General features: G+C 30.5%; 2 protein-coding genes across 2 annotated transcripts; one reads left to right on the top strand and one right to left on the bottom strand.

The window, feature by feature from the left end:
* The first annotated feature begins 4,695 nt into the window (after window positions 1–4,695).
* Window positions 4,696–6,668, top strand: LOC107858988 (photosystem I reaction center subunit III, chloroplastic). Its single transcript, XM_016703825.2, has 2 exons — window positions 4,696–5,354; window positions 6,238–6,668. The coding sequence occupies exons 1-2, from the start codon at window positions 4,975–4,977 to the stop codon at window positions 6,545–6,547; spliced, it is 690 nt and encodes a 229-aa protein (XP_016559311.2). The 5' UTR covers window positions 4,696–4,974; the 3' UTR covers window positions 6,548–6,668.
* Window positions 6,669–7,344: 676 nt separating this feature from the next.
* LOC107861108 (LOB domain-containing protein 4) lies at window positions 7,345–10,692 on the bottom strand. Its single transcript, XM_016706492.2, has 2 exons — window positions 10,323–10,692; window positions 7,345–7,892 (listed from the first exon to the last, which is right to left on the bottom strand). Exons 1-2 carry the CDS (start codon window positions 10,491–10,493, stop codon window positions 7,569–7,571), a joined length of 495 nt encoding a protein of 164 aa, XP_016561978.1. The 5' UTR covers window positions 10,494–10,692; the 3' UTR covers window positions 7,345–7,568.
* Window positions 10,693–23,574: the final 12,882 nt, after the last annotated feature.

The following is a 23,574-nucleotide window of genomic DNA, read 5'->3' as shown; positions in this document are numbered from 1 at the left end:
GAGTGCTTGATGTGGCTTGAGTGGTTGTAGATGATTTTGTGTTTTATCTGTTGTAACTCTGTTCTTGTAGTTGTCTTTGAGTTACTACAGCTCCACCTTTCCGCCTCAGTCTATTTGGTTTGAAACCCAAGTCAATATTGATTGGAACTGAACTAATAAGTGTTGGATTATGTAACACTCTATCAGTATTTTCAAACTGTAAAAATAAAAAAAATCAGTTATAGATACACTAATTAATACTAGTTAAATGAAAATTACATGATAGAAAATTTACCCTCTCCACTACGTTGCCACTTAGTCCAAACAGCATAACAAAATTAATTTTGTTTTGCCTTGATCTTTTATATGCAAGATTTGCACCACCTCTCAAAGTTGTACTAGTCCTCCTCTTTTGGACACCAACACCACTAGTAGACTACTGAGTTGTAGATTGTGTAGTATTATCATCTACTGGTGAAGTGGTTGCAGGAATCACAGCAGTTGCAGGCCTTATATCAGTTGTTAAGGCACTTGCAGGCCTCACACCACCAACTGATGCAACATTTGCAGGCCTTTCTGCAGCTCTTGATACACGGTGAGCATTTGTTGTCCTTCCTGCAGGCCTTCTGTTTCTTGGTTTAGCATTTGCAGGCATGTCTTCAGCTGCTGAAGCATTTGCAGGTCTCTCAGCAGCAACAGTATTAGCACTAGCTTGCACACTTGGTTGACTGCCACAGCTACTACTGAAATCTTTTTTCTACAAAAAAATATTTAAAGATCAAAAACACATTCAAAAAGAGTAAAATTCATCAATAAGAAAAGTTTTAGCTTACCAAAATTGGACATCCTTTCTTGTTGTGTCCAATAGACTTGCACACAAAACATGTCATTTTTCTTTCTTTTTTTGTAGTCTTCCTAAACTTTTTCTTAATAGACTCATCCTTAGCTTTCTTTCTATTTTTACTTGACCTTCGTGGCATGGCAGTAATCTCAGGTGACTCAATTAGTGGTCTTGTGCTTCTTGACTACATCTTTATATTTGTCATTGGTTGAATATACTTATCATATGCCTTCAAGTATGTTTTTCATTGATACCAGTGCTTATCAAATGACTCCACATTCTATCCCTTGTAATGCATTGAAACAATTGCATGTGCACAAGGAATTTTCTTTAGTTGCCATGACCTACAACTACATTCCTTCCTCTTCACATTAACAACATGTGTTTATGGTGGATCACCAATCTCAAAGCCTATATCACCATTAAACCTTACCTCACACTTGATTGCATATTATTCTCTACAAGAACTTTCATATCCATTGGTGATACATCACTGATTCATTTTTCTAAAAATTTCTCATTTGATTCATTCTTTCCATGACTTTGCATTTTATTTTCTCCAACATAGTGATAATTGTTTTGAACCTAGCAGCTAAAATTTAACTATTGAAAGTTTCATACATGTTGTTCTCAACCACATCACACCTGCTATATTCTTTAAAAAAAAATTCTACACCATGCCTCTTTGTTGTATTTGAGCAAGTATTTCACAATTTCAACATCTAAATCACTCATTTTATTAAGTTTTTTGTTGTAAATACACTTTAAATCGAGCCCTTGCAACCTGCCAGAATTTTTTCCTTCTTTTTTCACCTCTCCAAACCTGCTTTCAGTCTGCCCATATATGTCTAGCACATCTATGCTCAGCATTTGACAGTAGCTTAGTAAGTGCCAAATGAAGACCCTATCAAAACATGTAAAACAGTAGTTAAACATTCATGACATCACTAAGCAAATTGAAAAAATAACTAAAAAAAATATGACACTTCATACCTTCTGCATATCAGATATTAATGTCAAGCCTTTACCCCCATTTTCTCGAAGTTTCAAATTATGGTTGATGTGCCTAAGAAATCAAGACCATATGTCCTTGGTTTCTTTATCAACCACTGCCCATGCTACAGGATGCATGTGACTATTTTCATCTTTGAAAATACAAGACAACAAGATACCTTTATATACACCCTCGAGAAAGGCACCATCTAAATCAATTATTCTTCTAGAACCCTCTTTTCATCCACTTTTTAAGGCCCCAAGACAAATATAAATGCCTATAACCACCTTGGAATTGAATTCTTGGATGTTCTAGTAGATACAGTGATATCAGAATTGGTGATCCTAACTATTCAGCATAGTCATACAACCTAGCAAACTCTTCAACAAAATCATCAAAATATTCATTCATAATTTTAATTTTTGATTTTCTACGGGTTGTTTTACTAACATACAATCCATAGTCCTTTCTTAAAAGTGTTTGAATCTGATGCAATTTTATTGATGGATCACTCACATCTCATTTCTTGTCTTTTTAGAACATTTGTGGATAAGAAAGTATGTTTTCACACTAAAATTTTTTGTGTTATCAACACTTTCAAGAATAACCCAAGGACAATCCTTATGCTTACACTTTGCCCTTACTCTTTTCTTTTTATTAGGTTTTAATTTAAGGTTCACATTTTTTTGAATAAAGTCTGCAGTACCTCTCTAAATTCAACAGCATTCAAAAAATCATGTACAACTAAAAATATATCTTCTTTGCAGTTTCATCAAAGTAGATCTTGCTAGATGAAGTTCTAGGTAGTGGATCTACCAGTTCATCATCATCAACATGATCTCCTTCCTCTTCACTAATGTCACTATTCGAATTTAAACTACCAAAATAAGGGTCATCCCTACCCAGTTTACTTTCATATCTAACCCCCTTGTTCTTATAAATTTCCTCAAAACCAGCATTTATACCTACTAGTTCAGATGGTATCTCATCTAGATTTACCCTATCAGCCTTTTCTTTTGCTTGTTTTTCAATGCTAGACTTCCTAGCTTAAAGCAACTCTTTGTCAAAATCACTCTTCTTCAATATTTTCATTAATATCATAAAGTGAATCAACATCAGAATCAGTGGTCTGAAAATTTAATTCAGAATCAGATGTTTGAAGGTGGTATGTGGAGAAATCATTAACTTGACTTTCCCCTAAGTCTTCTAAAGAAACCTTAGCTTTTCCTTTGTCTGCCTTAGGAGGCTGATTTTCATTTATATACTCATCTTCATTTATATTCAACGGATGAGATGAAGACACACAACCTTATCAGTTTTAAAAGGGGCTGCCACATTACCATTGCTAAGTAGTAATAATGATGGAGTAGCTGTCACATCTTCATTAACAACTATAAGTTCACTAATTTGGTGAACAACATATATATTAACAAAATCTCCAACTTTTAAACTATTGATAAATCTTAAAACATCAGCATCACTATCTAACATATAATAATAACCCTTTTTATTTACTCTACATCAAAAAGTTTTATTTTTTTCCATATCTAAATCTATTGCTAAGTTATGAAATAACATAATATGAAGCTCATCTACATCTACTCTAATTTTTTCAAGAATACAAACTTCATTTGCATACCTTAGATCAGGGTCTGACAAAAAGACCCCCCTATAGGTGAATTGAATTGTTACAATTATGTCCATTTACTTAGAAAATCTGTACAATGACAAGATAATATATATAATTAGTTAATTATCCATAAAGACCTAATTTTTAAAGAAAAAATAAAGGAATAAGAAACCCAATTCTGATTTTATCAAAAAAAAAAACTTTAAAATGTAATCGAAATAACAAAACATGCTATTGAAGGTACAAAACTGTTATACACACATCTAATTGGAGCATTAAACAACAAAAAAATCACAAGCCCCAAAATTTTCGAACCTAATTTTAAATTTACCAAAAAAAATCTAAAATGTAATCGAAATAATAAAATATACCATTGAAGGCACAAAACTGTAATATATAGGTATAATAGGAGCATTAGACAACAAAAAAAAATTAAAAGCTCAAAAATTTTCGAACCCAATTACCATTTTACGAAAAAACTCTAAATTTTGATCAAAATTTCAAAATATGTCATTGAAGGCATATCACCACTACACATACTACCTACAACAACACTAGATATAAAATAGAGCAAAACCACCTAAAAAATTGAAAAAAAAGTTCATAATGGCGAAAATCCTAAAATCACTAAAACGGACTTCATTACATCGACAAAAGAGCCTGAAATAAACTACGAAATACTACAGTTACCACAAAATATTAAATACTTACACGGATTGCAACAACCACCAAAAACAATCTACCTAAATTAAGTTAAAATAGGGGAAATTTTAAACTTTGGATGAAAGAGACGAAGAAGAAGGGTCTAAAATGACCTAATTTTTCGGACTTACTTTTCTATTTATACCTTGGACACGTTATTTCATATGTGAAAATTATTTTCAAATATTTGATGACATGTTCGTGATTGTGCAACACGTTCAAAGGAGTAGACCGACAAAGGGCTTAAAATATTACTTTTTAATTAATTCAACGATTCAGATGACAAACATGTAAGTAGAAGTGTTCACATTACAAAACGAACATAGTACAAGGATCCATTTAGCCATTTTGCCAATAAAGGACAGTCCAGTGTACTAAAATTACCACTATGCGCGGTATCCAGGGAAGGGCCCCACCACAAGGGTGTATCGTATGCAGTCTTACCTTGTATTTTTGTTAAAAACTGTTTTCAAGACTTGAACTTATTACCTCCTGATTACGTGGGCAGCAACTTACTAGCTATTCCAAGGGATAATATGGCTCCGAAGGAGGCGTATCTGTATCTGTTACATCCCTGGTTCTTGCTCTTTCACAGATAGATAAAGTTTCAGCAAAATCCACCAATCTCACAAAATCCAACTCAATTAGCCAATCAAATCCCTCCACCTAAGCTCCCCTTCAACTCCTTTATCCTCTCTCTTCATTACCAATCCTTTCTTCCAAATATCCTAAAAAAACATCCTTTCACTCTCCACACTCCAATCAACTCCTCCTTCCTCTCTTTTTTTCTTGAAAATAATACCATAAAAAGAGAGAGGAGAAAACACCATGTCTCTCACAATTCCTGCAAACCTTTCAAAACCCATTTCAACATCATCTAAGTTTAGTTCTCAGTTTACCACAAAACCAAGAACTTCAACAATAGTCTGCTCTTCAAACCAAACTCCTGCTTCTACTAAAACAGATGAAACATCTTCCTCATTAAAGGCATTCTCAGCAGCACTTGCCTTGTCTTCAATTCTGTTGTCAGCACCAGTGCTTCCAGCTTCTGCTGACATCTCTGGACTCACACCTTGCAAGGAGTCAAAGCAGTTTGCTAAGAGGGAGAAGCAACAGATCAAGAAGCTTGAGAATTCTTTGAAGCTATATGCACCTGATAGTGCTCCTGCACTTGCTATTAATGCTACTATTGAGAAAACTAAGCGCAGGTTTGTCTCACCTTCCATTTTCCCCTAGTAATCATTTTTTATTTAATCCATCTATGTAATTCCTTATCATAGAGTTAATTTCGCATATGATCATTCGAATTTTGTTTAGTAACACAAATACTGTTAGTAACCAAATAAATTCTGGAAACTAAGACTTGACAAAATATACATGAGATGAAAGCTGAAACTAATTCGAGCCTCCTGAAATTCATAGTGTTCCTAATACCTGAGGTATAAGATTATTTCCTCCCAAGATAGGGCAGATTACTGTCACTTGTGCAAAGATACTTCAAACACCGGTGTTCAACGAACATTAAGAACAGTTGAATCACACTTCAAATTTACTTCGCAGAGCAGAAAGTAATATGCGAGAAATATTTTAAAAAAAAATCGTAAGTAAAAATCTGAATTAAAGGACAGATATATATAAGCAGAAGTCTAGTCTCAAACGAAGAGATGCAACTCTTCCTGGTGGTTCTTTGCGAAAATGGTTGTTTACGAAAAATATGGCTACGACAAAACAATAACATGGGAATTAATTACAAAAATGTTACTGAAATATAAAAATTAACTAAATAAATTTGATCCAAAAATATATCAGTCAATCACATCATAAATTCAAATTCAAGCCCAAGCCAGCTGAGGGACAACGATGGCGCCGGGAAGACTCTCTTCTCAATTCTTTAAGAGCTAGAAGAAGTGCTTCTGTATATAAGCACAACTGTCTCGCTGTCCCTCACCAGTGAAGGACAAAACTCCTTTGAAATTACTCAACTAACGGAAATTATCTTGATAAAGTCACTCAACTTTATTTTGTAACGGAGAAGTCACATAACTAGTTTTATTTCACTTACACAAATTCACTCAACTATTGTCATTGCAGATTTGACAACTACGCGAAACAGGGACTATTGTGTGGATCGGATGGACTGCCACACCTGATAGTGAGTGGAGACCAGAGGCATTGGGGTGAGTTCATCACTCCTGGGATCCTCTTCTTGTACATTGCTGGATGGATTGGGTGGGTAGGAAGGAGCTACTTGATTGCAATAAGAGATGAGAAGAAGCCAACAATGAAGGAGATCATCATTGATGTTCCATTGGCTAACAGGCTCGTCTGGAGAGGCTTCATCTGGCCTGTTGCTGCTTACAGAGAGTTAGTGAATGGAGAACTCATTGACTCTAATGTCTAATTGCTCTTTCACTTGTTTATATTATGAAACCATGAGAATTTCCTAAATACTATGTGTAGATCTTGTGGTGGATTCTTATTAATTAGCTCTATATGTAGCGTTTTGGTGATTCATTGGGAAAGTTGTTTTGTCTTGTAAGTATCAATACATATTGTCGTCTCATCACCAACTGATGTGGAGGGACATATAAGATCACTTTATCCTAAGTAGAGACCTCGATTCAAACTCTAGAGAAAAGAAATTTTGAAAGGGAGTTCTTCCCCACCTTAAAATGGATTATAGTCTCGGGAGAACAGAGTGTACGCAAACCTTACCAGGGGCGGATGCATGCATCTTTTCCAGGTGCTTGAGCACCCACTGACTCTGGTAAATTTTTTGTTATTTGTATAGAAAATACAGTAAAATCGGTTATGATGTAACGTTAAGCACTCATAAACAAAAGTGGTTGTTGGGTGCTTTGGCTTCGGTGTGAAACTAAAGCACCTTGATGCCTGAAGTGGCGTGGGTTTGATTTCTGGTAGCAACACACTTTTTTTTTCCTTAAAGAAAGTGAGCACTCACAACCTTTAAATCCTGAATCGATCCTTGAACCTTACCCTACTTCAAATGCGGAGAGGTTGTTTCGAATAGACTCTCGAATGAAATTCAGATATCAAATTGTTAAATAAGAGTTTTGAGTTTTATGATTCGTCAATTGTAAAAATATATAGGGACTTTCTTCCAACAAGTTTGGAAAATAAACACACTGTCCCCTTATGAAAATTGTCCTATCACATACTATAGTAGTTACATATATACACAAGAACAAAGATAATAGTATAATCAATTTGGCCAAAAGGCCAACACCACTTGAAGGGTTTTGTATGAACTCATGCTAATACACCCCATAAAGGGTTTGATTTCATTCTAACACACTCACAAACAGCAACCTAATCATCACCTTTGCCCTTTGTAAGAAAAAGATATAGAGGCAAAAGGACACATGGGAATTTTTGAACTTAAAATAGACGAAACTCATTTACTAATATGGCCACATGGGCTCATTGAAGCAGTTGGACTGGTCTACATCTAAATCCATATGGAAATGGGAATATCCTTTGGGCTGGGAGCTCGTAATGGGAGAGTCATTATTTGGTGGGCTATTATTAATAATGCCTGTGGATTGTCTTAGCCTCAATTGGACCACTTCAGCTTGGGCCATGGCCAGTTGAGTCCGGAGCATATCGATTTGCTGTTGGAGAGATGAAATGGCTCCTACGCATCCATACACTGGATCTCTAACTCTAGCGTTTGCTTCATACACCATGCTACTCACTGCATCTCCTCTCTTATGCTCCGGCAATTCCTGCAATTTTACACCATTTGATTTGAACTTTAATTAACTCACTCCAAAATTTGGCTACAAATGCAGATCATAATAACTACACTATGGGCAAAATTCTGTATAATGTATTTTATTGTAGACCAAATGAAACGAATGTAGTGTAGTTTGTGATACAGTCTTTGTTGTAAGTTGGTGACAGAATCCTTATGGGCTTACTAATATGATTGGCATGCTAATTAATGGGCTTGGGTTGTACTTTGAGGACCTAAGAGAGTATTGAGTTCCAAAGGCATGTCATATTGACATCATTTTTGTGTCATAAAATTTTCTGAAAATAGCTAATGGAGTGTTAGTTGAAAAAGATGAAAGGAAAAAAAGGAAAAAGAGAAAGAGAAATCACCTTTTTTAAATGAGGTCAAACCAGAGAAGTCTTTAATTATGGCTAAGAGGTGATATGTACCTATCAACAACACTATATTTGTGGTCAAAAGAACAAATGTGTGTGTTTGTTTTCTTGGAGTAAGTTGATTCTTTTGGCCTTTAATTGTTAAAATAGGAGACCATTTAACCACCCCCGAAATTTTATGAGAAATGACGATTGGAAAAATATCACGTGTCCACTTGAAAATTCAGTTGTAAAAAGTACTACTATATATTGTGATAGTGACCAAATTCATATTGAATAAATTAGTTGACTTTCAAATATTAAGTAAATAAATAATTTACAAAGAAAGAAAAACAGTTGGATATGGAGTTTATGGCTCCAAATTAGTTCTACATTGAACCTCATTCATCATATTCAATAGTCAAAAATTTTCTACTAATTCCTGTCTTGATCCTATGTTTATTAAGAGTGCATTTTATCAAATTAGTCTTATTAATTATATTTTTAAAATTTTAATTTAAATATATACACTTTGTATAGTTATTTAATAACACAAATAGTATTGAAAGAATATAATAAAATCTTTTTTATTTCATAAATAGAATAATTAAATGTTTTTAATAAGAGATCAATTAAAATGAAGCGGAGGAGCATGATTGTTTGTGGGACCATAAACATAGACTAGTTCAATCTTTTTCCACATTTGACTAGTGAAACGGTTTTTCAACAACTAACAAACATCTCTTTGTTCCCCTCTAACGACCCCACAAATTGCTAAATTAATCATAACTCTTTTTACCTAGATTCTGAATAAATTAAATTATTTGTACGTACATATTGAAAAAATTTAATAAAAATATAAAACTTTGAGTCAAAATTACTGATTTATGTTGAACCCGCAGTTAGTACTGTGGCTTCACTACTGAATCTAAGATCAGTGTGAAACTTTAATCACTTAATGCAATGTTTTTTTTTCTAGTTGTAAAAGAACCTGAAAATATGACCACAGGAGCCTGAAAAAGGTGTTCAGCAAACATTTATTCTTTATATAAAGTATAATTACTTGCTTGTTATCTTTTTACCGCCAAAATAGAGCTTAGAAAAGCAGAAGCTTGAGTAACAAAAGATCATAATTTAAACTTTAATAAGGAAAAAAGAAACTATAATCAAAGAAAATATGACCTAATTACCTTATAAGGGGCTAATTTTAACTTGAAAAGCAAGAAACAATTAGTACGTTGTACATTGGTTTTCTTATGCGAGTGTTTGGCACATTTGACCAGTAGCAAGAGGGACACATTAAATTAAATAGGGTTAAAACGGCAACTTTTTATACTGTAGGCTCAATCATGAACATTATTTAGTGCCTTTTAAAAAACAAAAAAAAAACTCCAAAATATATAATTTGAATTAGAGGACTTAATTTAGCTAATTAGGGTAGACAAACATGGACTATATTTATATACTTGGAGAAAATGAAGTAGCAGTATTGAGAATAGGAAAGAAGTTTGATACATTATTTATCATCTATACTTGTCTGTTATGCTTACCTTTTGGATTTTATTGCATGTGACCTGTTAAATACATTATCTCTTCTCTATTATAGCATGTTCATAGACCAAGTGCATGTGTAACTTCTGTGTCCAATATTTTTGCTAAACAACCTTATCTTTAGATCTATCTTAAGTCATTATATTATATGCTAAATCGTGTTCACACTCTATACCCTTAATTGACAACCCCCCTCCTATCCCACCTCACCCACCCACATCAGAAAAAAAGTATGGTATACTCTCATGTAGGGTCCAAAAAAGGGAAACATTCAAGAGAGGAGGGATGTGATGTAATCGGTCTATCCCGAGTCCTGATGCAAGTATTAGTGACTGATTCCACGACTCTAACTATAATTCACATAGAGAAAACCCCATAAACAAAAACTAAGGTGTTGATACCCAATTAGAAGTAGAGATGAAGATTTGCCCTTTTTTTTTTTTGAAAAAAGTTGCATATATATTAAAGAAAGTTAAGTTGGAAAATAATTGAAAGAGATATATAGAAAGTGGAACCTGTAACATCTTGCTGACATTACTAGCACCAAAGACCTTATGAACATTGGCAAACTTGTGGGGTTCATCAGCAGGGAAATAAGGTGCAAAGACACAGTCATGACCACATCTTCTTCTCAATAACTTGCAAGCTGCACATGGTGAGCTGCTATTCTTCCCACACTCCTTCATTATTATGATCTTGGACTCCTAATTGTGGTATATTACACTTGAACACTTAGCTTGTTGGAGGAGAGAGGTATGCACAAAGGTAAATTAAAGATTAAAGTCAAGTGTTGGTATGTATATATAGTAGAGAAAGAATAAAAGAGTATTTAACAAGAGAGAAAAAAGAGTATAGGAATGGAAAAGGGGAGGCAGGTTTGAGGATAGTACAAGGTGGGAAAACACTTACACGCACCCGGTATATAGACCAAGCCAATACATACATGTTAAGAGAACTATGCTAATGCAAGGGTTTGGAGTTTATTTTATTATATCATAGAATTTCCTCCGTCTTAATTTAAGTGTCTTACTTTCTTTTTCGTTTATTTCTAAAAAAATATCTCTTTCTATATTCAGTAATTTTTACAATTCCAATAACCTCCTTCATGATAAGTGTAAGATTATAAAAAACACTATACACTTCTTTAATTTAACGTCATAAAATTAAAAAATCTCACTTTTATTTTTTAATCTCTATGTTCTATCAAACTAAGACACTTAAAACTGTGATAGAGGGAGTACCTTCTAATTAACTTACACATACTGATAGTCCTTGTTGAAAAGTGTCAATGCACTCCTTTACTAAATAATTATATAGTGTAAATTAAGTAAAACAAATAATGTACATATATTATATGTAAAATTTTCTTAACTTATTTGAGTACTTACTTTTTTAATATTTTGACTCCTTGTTGAAAATTCTGGTGTTGTTCACTAAAGATAAAACCATTTCATTTAATTTATGTTTAGTGTTTCCCTCATTAAGATCAACTTATTAATTAATTTTGTTGTGATCTATATTGGTATGAAATACTACTATTATTTATGCTGTCGGTATATATTTAAGTTATTTTACAATAAGCATAATTTTTGAAGTGGGCAAGAGGGTCCCAAAGTTGGAAGTCTGCAGGTATATTGGTCTAACAATTTAAAAGCAATTTCTCCTCATAAGACTTCTTTTGGCGCCATCTTTCTTTTTATCTTTTTTCACATTTTCTCCTCCCAATTATAAACTTCGACATCAGCCCCTCCTTTCTACTATTTTAAATAGAAAAAAAAAAAAAAAAAAGTGAGAGAGAGAGGAGGGGCTTGTCCTTTGTTTGAGAACTAGACATAAAGGAAAGAAAAAGGGATTCCTTTTCTTATTTGGTTTGCAAAGAGAATAAGTAAAGTAACTAATATAGAAGAAAGTAAATAGGTCTACTATATACTTTAGTTTAATGAAAAGAAAAATAACTTCCTTTAGCGCCTCACTTCATTTTTAAAAAAAAATTATTACTTTTATCACAATAATAATCTATAATTATATCTATATCTATAATTTATAATACACTAAAAGTGTAAAGGACTTTAGAAATATCGTTTAACTTTTTGTCTTTCATTAAAAGTCTTTGCTTTAGGCAAAATCATCTTTTCACTATTTGTTTTTCTAATATTTAAGAGTTCAAAATTAATTAAATATATTTATAATAAAACTTTTTCCTTATTAGAAGTCATCATAATTAATGACAACTAATACTTTTTCTATTAGTTTAAGAATTCTAAATCAACTAAATTTGATTTTAAAAAGATATTAAAAATCTATAAATCTACATCTTATATACATCTACTTCTACATCTACATCTATATCTACATCTATAATCTACAATATATTAAAAGTGTGAACACCCTTAAAAACGTAATAGTTTAAAATCAGCTAAAATTTGAATTTTTGCAAACTTGCCCAAATGTTAGTATAGAACATGTTATTACTATTCTTAATGTATATTATTTTTGCTTTATATAGAATTATAACTTGATTTATTTATTTTACAAAATGGTTTTTTATGTCCTTTTTTTTAAAAACCAAAGTTGGTTTAGGATTTTTGTTTTTAAATAAGTCAATATTATACATTATTTAGGTTGAGATTTTTTCTAAAAAAATAAAAATAAACTAATTATACATTATTTAGATTTTTAAAATTAATTAAAGTCCTTATTTCATCTAAACAAGAAATTATAATATTTAATACTTCTAAATAAATTAAAATTTTCCCTTATATAAAAAGAACTTTTACAGTTCTATTTAAGTAATATTTTCAATCAAATTTTACAAGAAATATAAATATTGGCTTATTCTATTTTTAGTTTTCTTCTTATTTAACTATTTACAATTTTAAAGTCCTAAAATATATAATAAGAAGAAAATACTATCAATAGTGTAGGTAGATTTTACGTGAAAAAATAACTCCTAATTTTATTGTTTAACGGACTCTATGTGTACGTTACATATGTGTGCATTTTTTTTTGTAATGTTTTATACTTCAGTTTAATTGTTTTATCAAATTTACTTGAAAATTACATAATGAAATGACACTAGCATATATTTTTCTTTTTGGTAATTAACTTTTATTATAAGAGAATGACAGTAGCATATAAGTTGCCATCAACCCACCATGGTTGTTTGATTTATATTTATATTTATATTTATATTTATATTTATATTTATGTTTATATTTAATCTATAATTTATAATCTAAAATATATTAAAAGTGTGAAGGATCGTAGAAATATTATTTAACTTTTCGTTATTAGAAGTCGTCAGAATTAGTGACAACTAATATCTTTTTTCATTAGTTTAAGAATTCTAAATCAACTAAAGTTAATTTTAAAGAGATTTAAAAAATCTAGAAACAAATATGAAAGCACTAGTGAGAATAAAAAAAATATAAGAAATATTAAATTTATAAAAGTTTTAAGTAATAAAAAATTTTCTAATGATTTAACTTAAAAAATAAGTAAAGATTTTAAGTAGAGGAAAAACAATTGTACTACAAATATGATTCGAACTGATGCGTTTCTCTTAGCCTCTACCAGCAATGAAAAGAGGTACTGCATAACAAACGCAAAAGTATCCATTAAGCACTTGAAACTTCCGGTAGTAAAATATATATGTGCTTATAGTAAAATATATGTTTGGAACTTTTTGTACGTCATTAAAAACCTTTGTAATAGATAAAATCGTCTAATTTTAAATAATCAAAAGTTATACGTGCGAGATACGTACGGCTGAACTAGTAATAATAATAATATATATTCATTAACTCTATCTAATTCAAATTCACGCGCTTAAGATTTAGAAAGAAACATTATCTATTATTTTTTTTTCTTTATCCACGGATCTTGAACTTGAAAGCCCTTATTAAAGGTACAAGAATATTACCCAGCTCCCACCAGTGCCGAACCCAGGAATTTAAGGTTGTGGGTGCTTAAAAAAATTTATAAAAAATAGTATGTAGCTGTAGCAATTCGAACCTAGAAAACTGGACGTGTGAGTCACATCCTCAAGCCACTGCACCCAACCATATATTTGTTCTCTAGGTGATTTTTAATAAATTATACCATTTATTCTGTGTTTTTTTGTATAATTATACCTAATCTAAGTCGAATTTTATGGGTACCGGAGCACCCCAAAATTACACATGGATCCGCCCCTGGCTCCCACCATGCCTCTAATCAGGATTTTAGTTAACTCCTTTATGAAAAGAAAAAAAAAAAGAATCACATTTAGGATTAACTCTTATATTTTATGGAGTATATAAACTTTTTTGATGAAAAATTATCTTCATCACCAAATTTTGTTTTCCCATCCTATTTCCTTTGGCTAATTTACTTTCCTTTCTTGTCCGACAAGGTGTGAGTTAAAACATGAAAATGATGCTTCCTAGGAAGAAAAATAACTCTAAGTATCATGCATATTTTAGAAGAGACTTACAAATTAAAGTCCGATTAATACTGCCAAAGATTAGAATAATGTCGAGACGTACTATATAGTATAATTTAGTTGACTGATCCTCTTTTGCATGCTTCTTGCTATTACAATAGTTGACATGTGTCCTCCATTTGAATTTTGGGAAACAGTAATGGCATCTTCTTTGTCTTTCTGAACGTAAATGGACGACTTTTGACAATTATTTGGAGTCTTTGGTTATAGATCCAATGCAAATGTCTAATTACTCCTTTAAGTATCGAAACATGTCATGCTCCTTTAATTTATGTTTCACGCTTTTGAGTAGGTTATTCCTCCGTCCACCTTTATTTATTCATTATATTAAAAATTAAAATGTAGATAAGTAATCATTGACAGAAGAGTATTATTTCACCCTCCTCCCAAACAAAAACTAAAACAATAAAAGAGGCGGTGCACGTATGTGTTCGTGCGTAATTAAGAATGAATAAATCGAAAGACTATAAGAGGAAAAATTCAACAATTTTGAATAATATTAGGAAAATCTAATTCTTTTGATTTTTTTCTTTCATTATTATGTTGATCAAAATTACAAATTGAATTATTATAATTTAAAATATATTTCTTTATTATCAGGTTATAAATGACGGGAAAAGAAGCACCTCAAGCTATCTTTCCTTTTTTGTTTTTGTTTTGAAGAACTAAGATTCACAGAATGAACAAGAGTAGATGAAGTTTGCAGAAAGGCATTAGAAAAAATTTGAGCCAATAAAATAAAATAAAAATAAAAATCTGTTGTGCAAGAATATCCATTGGATAGTACAATTTATTGACCACTGAACAAAAGATAAGAAGCATCAATTCGATCAGCAAATAGGGAACAAATCGAGAAGTGTAACATTTTCAAATTGCAACAGCAAAATTTGTAAAAAAATTCAAAGCAGAAAGAACTTAATTTTGTTTTTAGTATCCTATGCACATTTTCATGATGGCATATATATTTTAGTATTCCAAGTCTTCTATGATATTTATCTGTCCGCAGCTACCTAACATCGAGTAGTTGTTACTACTCCCTCCGTTATATATTAGTTGCTATTTCCTAATTTTTTATAAATCCTTTAAAAATTATAAACAATAAGAATACGTTTAGTAATTTTTCTTTTATATCTTTTTATTATACTTTATATTTGTGTGTGTTATCAATCAATGCCAAAAGTAATGATGGAAAAAACTTTTTAAAAACTTCATAATATTTATACAACGATTAATTTAGGGAAGAATGAGAAAAATTAAATTAATTCTATCTTGATTCTATAAATTATCAAGTAATTTGAAACATATTTTTAATAATATGGACAATTAATATGAGATAGACTGAGTTTAATATACTGCTCCTGCTTGAATTGTGAGTATGATTTATGATACACTAGCAACCTTGTTCGGAAATCTATAATTACTAAGTTGTCTAAATATTGGGAGAGTGATCATGGATTTACTATTCTATGCTAAGATAAATTCTTGAGTTTAAATTTTAAGATTTGACAGTACTGTAAATAAAAATTGTTCAATCAAGTTATTTTTATATGGTAATTTCATATAAATATTCATATTTAAATATTAATTAATAACCTGATAAAAATTATACTCGATAAACATGTTATAAGTATTACATTAATTGTGTAAAACGACATTTACTATCAATGCATATAATTAAAATCATTTAAACAATTGGACATTGTTAAACCAGCCCCCCCACGACCCACCCCCACCAATCTTCTCTTTGCATCTTGTTTAGACCATAATGGTGGAAGGATAATTTTTCCCACGATAACTTTTCTCTTCTCATTTTGTTTGGAAATTAGAAGGCAAGTAAAAGGAAGAGAAGGAGTAATTACATATCATATCTAATTATTTTTGTTGTATATCCAAGGTAAAATTGATAGCATTTGCACCATTAGGACTCTTGAAACTTTCTTCCACTTGTTAATTAATTCCCTCTTTTTATTTGTATCGTTACTTTATTTGATTTCCCCTTTCCTAACTAATGGTTGAAGAAAAGGAGATGTAACATTATATATGTACTTCGTATATATTTAATTAAATTATTATTTTTAAGTTTTAATGGGGACCAAAAATTATAATCTTTCAATCATTTCTTTAGTCTTTGTAACACCTTGTGAACTCCAAATTTTTATTTGTTCTCCAAATTTGGAAGTCAAAAAGATTGAAGAATTATCTTTGACAATGGCATAATGACTTTGACTTTTTGGAAAAAAAATTCTTTAGTTAGTGCTCTCCTCATTTTCTCTAGAAAAAGGGTTTCCACTCTTCCCCCTATCTTTTTTCTCGTGTTGATTTGTCCTTAAGCAAAGAATAATAATGTGAGAAACACATTTGCTTTTGGAAAAAGCTCATTAATTTAATTATTTTAAAAATATTTTAACTTATTGCCTATTAATTATTCCAGATACAATTGAAAATGAGAATATTTATGCTCAAGTCATTTTCTAAGAACAAATTTGGAGAAAGTTTTGGTGTTATGAAATAACTAATGATGGTGCAAAATGCCCACTTTAAGAATGCACCTCACCACTTCGCATCCAATAAAATTTACTTTTTACGATACCAAATCTTCAAATTTACAATTTATACATAGTACAGTTTTTTCCGTTTCTTAATCAAATGGTATCATTATAATGTTTAGCATGACTAACTTAACTAACGGAAGGTAAGCTATTTAATATACACAGTGAAGAGTAATAATTAAGGAAATAAGAGTATGGTCAACTCGAATAGTTTAAACTCTTAGATGAGTTGATTGTATATTCACATATCATACAGAGATTCTGAATGCGAGTCTCACTATCATCCACTAAAAAGAAGCAAGCCGAACGTGAGAGGCATGTTAAAAGATATTACTAAATAAATAAAAGTACGCCCTCTATAGCAATGTTACATTATTGATAATCGCATCTCATGAGCTAGATTTTGAGCATTCATATAGTCAGGGGCGGATCCGGGATTTTTAGTGAGGGAGTTCAGTAGTACATATATGGACTAGTCGAAGGGGTTCAGCCTCTATTATTTATACATAAAAATTTATTTTACCATATAAAAATAATATAATTTTCCGACGAAGGGGGTTCGGATGAACCCCCTGGAATACATGTACATCCGCCACTGCATATAGTAAAATCACTTGGGATGAACAAATAAAATTTTTTTATTTCATGAACTAACTTTTGGGGTCGAGTTAGATCAATATTTGATTTTCTTATATATCAATATGCTATTTGAGCTTTACAAACTTAATATTCATGATAGTTGCAAGCAAACAATAATTCTCTTGGCCTAACCCAAGTTAGCAAGTGAACTATCTATATGTAGCTAGCCTTTTGCTTATTTACTTATTCTTCAAGCTAACCACCTACGTTATTTTTCTATAGAAATTATAAGAACAAAATTTTAAAGGGACCAAAAAAGTGGGAGTATGTGGAACCAAATCTTTTGAGTCCATGAGGGGTCCGTAGTACTCTTTGTTGTAAGTATTTTTGTAACAAAAGCAAACAAAAAGATGATTTTATCGTTAGCACTCTAAGAAAGTAGGCAATTGGTGTTGATAATGTTTGATCTTGATTTATTTGAAAACGTTAGGAGAGGGGGGGACAACCATTTGCTTTATTGTCTCTTAGGTTGTGTACCTCATGTATGCAAAATTATTATGATAAAGCCTGAACTACTCATTTTGTTTACAAGACTAAGAAGAGATGATTTTCTATACACTATATCAAAGTCACTTAGTATGTTTACCAAAATTTAGTACTTTTGATGAGACCATGTTTACATTATTTAAGGAGAAGTAGTTATATGGTTTAGACGTTTAGTTATGTTGTCCTTTGTTTTTTTCTTTTTTTTTTTTTGGAGGGGATATGCAGAAGCGGAGCCAACTTTTCACTATGGGTTCATCCGAACCCCTAACTCTTTAAGACAAAAAATTATACTATTAATAAATGATTAAAATAATTCTTTATCTATATATTATAGATGTGCACCTCTTTTTGCTAGCTTTTCTTCAAAATTTGAACCCTTAGACAGAAATCAAGGGATTCGATTGGTGCTCAACCATCAACTAAGCAATCCTCGCACTCCACAAAGCTACATTATCATAGTTTTATTAATGGAAAAAATAATTTTTTATATACCTAATAAAAGAGGAGAGTACCTAGATGAGTTTTTTTGTTGTTGTTGTTGACAATCTAGCTGAGGTTAAACCAAGTAATATCATGAGAACTAGCCACTTCACATTTTAAAAACAAATAATATTTCAACTTTAATTGCAATTAAGATTGACCTATTTTTATAAAGAAATAATAAATGAATAAATATAAGAAGATCCGTAATTAGGGGAAAATAGTTATAATCTTATTTGAGTTCTTACCAAAATTATAGAGACAATTAAATAATTAATTAACTATAACCAATTTATAAAATTAGGAGAGATTTTTGAGAAGTATATCAGAATTAGGAAAAAAACAGTTGCTACCTTATGTGATTCTTTTCCAAAATCATAAAGATAATTAATAATCAATTAATTATAATCAAACTATAAAAATATGAGATATTCATGGGAAGTAAATATGTAATTAGGAAAATGTAATTTTTTTTTTGTCGAGTCCTTTCCGTAATTATAGAGGTAATAAATATAATCAAATTTTAAAAATAGGAGAAATTTTTGGGAAGTACATATGTAACAACGGAAAAAATAATTGCTTCCGTAATTATAAAATTAGGATAGATTTATAGGAAGTAAGTATGTAATGTAATATTAATTTTACTATAATCAAATTAATCAGATTAAATCAAGGTGAAAATTAGTTAATATTGACAACTATTTTAATAGTAAGTATATGTAGAATTTCATAACTGATATACATATTGTGGTAAAGAACACTTAATATTGACTACTATTTTAGTCGTAAATTTATTTGAAATTTACGATATTAAATTTAAGCCACTTGAGTTTATATTATGATCACAAAATTGATTCTATTTAATTGAAATTAATTTTCTGATTTTATGTAATCCATTGCGATCTTAATACAATTATATTATACATTATTTATTAAATGAGAACACAAATAATCAATTAAATATTTATTAAATGAGAACACAAATAATCAATTAAATAATTTTGTGCAATCTGCTATTGTCTTATTATTATTTTTTTTTTTCAAATGAAATGGATTTCAAATGATAGTTTGGTCCAAAGAAATCAACTTATAATCTTGGTCCAAAGAAAGCAACTTATAATCAACAAAAAATAATAACCAAATCTAAAAAGAGAAATATTAGTAGTATAAACCACATAAATCCCTTCTATAGTGAAAGTATTTAAATATAATTTCGTTAGGCTTTCTCTCTGCCTAATTTGTAAAATATACTTATACATTAGGTAGGGTCTTATACATTGCTGCAATGTATGATAAAACAAATTTGCCTATTTTTATGGAAAGAGAAATCAGATATTATCTTTCTCTACCTTAATTAACGCAATTAATTATCTATCATTGTGTGGTGTATGATTAAATATAGTAACTGAGATTTCAATTCAAAAAAATTCTTAATCAGCACTATTAATTGTTCTCATTTATAATATTTTATGTTGTTTATTCTTTTTAACAGATAAAAAAGTCTTATTATTTCATTCTTATATTATTTTTAGTAGTAATAAATTACATAAATAATGATAAAATATAATTTTAATTAAAACCTTTTTAAAAATTATGTAACAACAACATAAAATAATATAAAATCTAGTGGGAGTATTTATTTTTCATTCTCTTTCCTTTACTTTAGTAGGAGTAATATTAATACCTATGGATTATTTGTGTTCACACTGATATAATCCATTAAACTCCTATAAAATTGATTTTCAAAGTATGTTTTGACGAAAGAAATTATCTTTCATTCACAGAATCATATAAATTTATTATAAATAATTTAAAATTCATGAAAAAAATAAATATTAGTTAACAAAATAGTTAAATGAGAATAATATATATCCAAATACAGTTGATGTATTCAATTTTATTATTCAATATGTGATGTATTTACTGAATCAATGCAAATAACAGATAAGCTGAAATTTAAAAGATAACATTATACAATAGTTGCACATACATGTGGGCACATTATACATTTAAAAAATAATTTACTGTAATGTATAATGTCATACTATACATTTAAGTATTAACATTAAGCATGTATACTTCTATATCCTTATCAGAAGGTATAATGTAACTTTATACAATATTAATACTTTCTAATTGTATAATATCAAATAATACATAAAATGCCTCTTAAATGTAATAAGAACTTTTTAATGTATAACATAATGAAATGTATAGTAGAAGAATTATATTATACATTAGTCTTCCAAAAATAAATAATGTATAATGTCTGATATATTATAATTTATACATTAAAATATAATCTTTCAAAATATATAATATTACACTATACATATAAAATATTCACCTTATACATTAATTATCTACAAGATTATAATAATTTTAAGAAAAAATTAGTGTTATTATAACATTACATTGGCTAGATGATAATAAGGAAAAAGAATGATTCAATTTTCTTTATTACGTGAATTGAAAGTGTACATCTTCAATTCCAATTATAAAAGTGACGCAAATAGAAGGGGGATGAGAGAGTATTAATATTACATTAGCTTGATTGTAGACGTAAATAAAGGAGCACATATATGGAGCAAAAATCAGTGCACTAAAATAGGAGCAAAATATGGTATTTTGATATGTATGAGGGGGATGATAGAGAAAGAGTGAATTTAAGGGATTTAAGTAATTACTTTGGGATTTTTGTAATTTCTTTTTCAATATGAGATTTTATGTAATAAGGTAAAGTTACCTTGTGTATATATGTAATTTTTAGATATTAGTACCCTAGCACAAATACTAAATATTAACCGATAGTAAACACTGAATATAACAATATGAGATTTCAATTTTTAAGTAGGAAAAATTACAAAATAAATGCAACTACTAATGTTACATTACAGAATATAATTCACTCCATGTTACATTACCAAATGTGGCTCAATTGAATTAAAAAGAAAGTTACTTTACATTCTTAGTCAAATTATTACTCTCACACACATATCTCCCATTTCATCTTGTACCTTACAGATGTTTGGTCGTTAATGGTGTTGAGTATGTAAAGGAAATCTTTTAGAGATTTGGGTTGGTGTTAGACAATTGTGGTGATGAAATTGTGGGAATTTCGATGATTATTTCAGTTAGGTTGTTTTTGTCAAATTAGTGAGTGAGAATGGAGGAGTATATTATTATTAATGGAGGTATTTCGATGGGGTTTTGGAGAGGTTAGTGGAGGAAGATCATTGTTGTGGATGTGCGTCAATTCTCTGAAAGGGACAAAAAATGAGTTTAATTGATATTTTTCACCGGGCAGAGTTAATGGCACGTATTGAATTATGTTGTTTGCTGGGTGTAATTAAAATAGAGAAATTGAAAAATTGAGTAATGGAGGGAGCTATTTGGTTTTTTGGTGTTGTGGAATTTAAGAGTAAAGTGAGGTGGTGTTCATGGAGGTTGATATTGAGAGAGAAGAAGATGATGCCATTTTTCTTCTCCTTTTTTTTTGGTAACTAACAATTTTTTTATTAATCACCATTGAGCATTACAAATCTATATTCATACTATACACAAAATGCTAAGTTCAAAAAAAGAAAAATCTATCCAGTATATCATAAGAAGTTAGATAGAGGCCTATAGTAGCACCCTTTTTGCTCACCTCAGTTACCATAATTTTGCTAAAATATTTTCATCCGTACTTACATTCTCCATGAATTAATTAACAACTGAGTTTTAAGTGGAGCTCTTACAGTGTAGACATATGCTATCTCTCTTGCAATGGTTTCTGTAGTCCTTCTTCTATTATCATGCAGCTTGTTGTTTCTCTCACTCTATATAGCATGACAAGTTTCTGCAAAAATCATTCGAAATACCTGGGCAACAATAGTTCTACCTTTTCCATGTCGCAGTATCCACTGCATATGTTGATCCCAATCTGATGATATCACAGTTTATTTGCCCATCTACTTTAATATTTTACCCCATACTTCTTTTATAACAACACAGTTTACTAGGATGTGATTTCGATTCTCCATGGCATCTTTGAATTAAGAGCACATAGGATCTGCTTCAATCTCCCATTTTATAAGTCTATTCACAGTCAACAACTTGCCTTATAGGTACAACCACATTGTAAATAAAGCTTTTGGCCTAGCAGCATTTTGAAACATCAAGCTTTTCCAAGGGAATCGAGGTAAGTTACAAAACAACTATAAGTAAACCTTTCTAATAAAGCTGAGCTGCGTTTGTTCGGTAGTGAATGGTATATAGCTCCAACTCCTTCTGACTTCAATTACTTTCTTCACCAGCCAGCTCGTCTGCTTTGGAATTGGCATTGTGAGCAAGTTTTGGCCCTTAATGTAGTAGGAGTGAATCCATCGTATCCATAGCTTATCTTCCTTATGAGCCAAATCCCAACCACTCTTAGATATGACAGATCTGTTCCAGAGTTTTAGATTAGTGAGATTAAGTCCACCACAAGATCTAGGTGTACACAGTTTGTCCTATGCAACTAGTGACCTCTTTGTGATTGAATTTACTCTAGACCATATATAACTTCTGCAGTATCCTTCTATAGTTTTCTTTTCCTTTCTTCTTGGTGTAAACCCTTTGTATCGCGTTTGATATTTGTGTAATTTTTGAAAGTAAGAGATACGTCTAGTTTTGATACAAAAGTGAGTGTGTATCAAGAGAGTCAAGCCAACACAAGAATAACAAGATAAACAACAACAATGACAGTGAATCAAAATAGGCCACACACGGCTTCACTAGACTTCAAGATTTACAAAAATGACAAGATGATATAGATTACAATGACAACAACAAGAGTAACAAAGTGGCATCAACTATAGTGAATCGAAAATAGCCCCACACGGCTTCACTATGTTACCACACAAACAACAAGATTACAAAATTAAAGATAGTAACTTGACATATAATATTCAAGAATCTAAGAACCCTAACAACATGAAAGGACCCTAAGATTAAAGAATATTATCACCAAGCTCTTACTTAGACCAAGAGGAACTCAATGACCTCAAGATCCTAGTTTCTAGCCAAGATTCAACCCAAGTGTCACTCCAATTGGGAATTTCGGTTTTGAGCTTCTCCAATGGAAGAGAAAAGTTCAAAATATTACAA

This window comes from Capsicum annuum, chromosome 2 (assembly GCF_002878395.1).
Source record: "Capsicum annuum cultivar UCD-10X-F1 chromosome 2, UCD10Xv1.1, whole genome shotgun sequence".
Lineage (NCBI taxonomy): Eukaryota > Viridiplantae > Streptophyta > Magnoliopsida > Solanales > Solanaceae > Capsicum > Capsicum annuum.
This window is presented reverse-complemented; position numbering and strand designations above follow the sequence as displayed.

Excerpts from the sequence above, each read along its gene's own strand:
- LOC107858988 (XM_016703825.2), top strand. The coding sequence starts at position 4,975 with ATGTCTCTCACAATTCCTGCAAACCTTTCAAAACCCATTTCAACATCA. Across the intron at positions 5,355-6,237 it reads ATTGAGAAAACTAAGCGCAG|ATTTGACAACTACGCGAAAC; the intron begins GTTTGTCTCACC and ends TTGTCATTGCAG.
- LOC107861108 (XM_016706492.2), bottom strand. The coding sequence starts at position 10,493 with ATGAAGGAGTGTGGGAAGAATAGCAGCTCACCATGTGCAGCTTGCAAG. Across the intron at positions 7,893-10,322 it reads ATGTCAGCAAGATGTTACAG|GAATTGCCGGAGCATAAGAG; the intron begins GTTCCACTTTCT and ends GTAAAATTGCAG.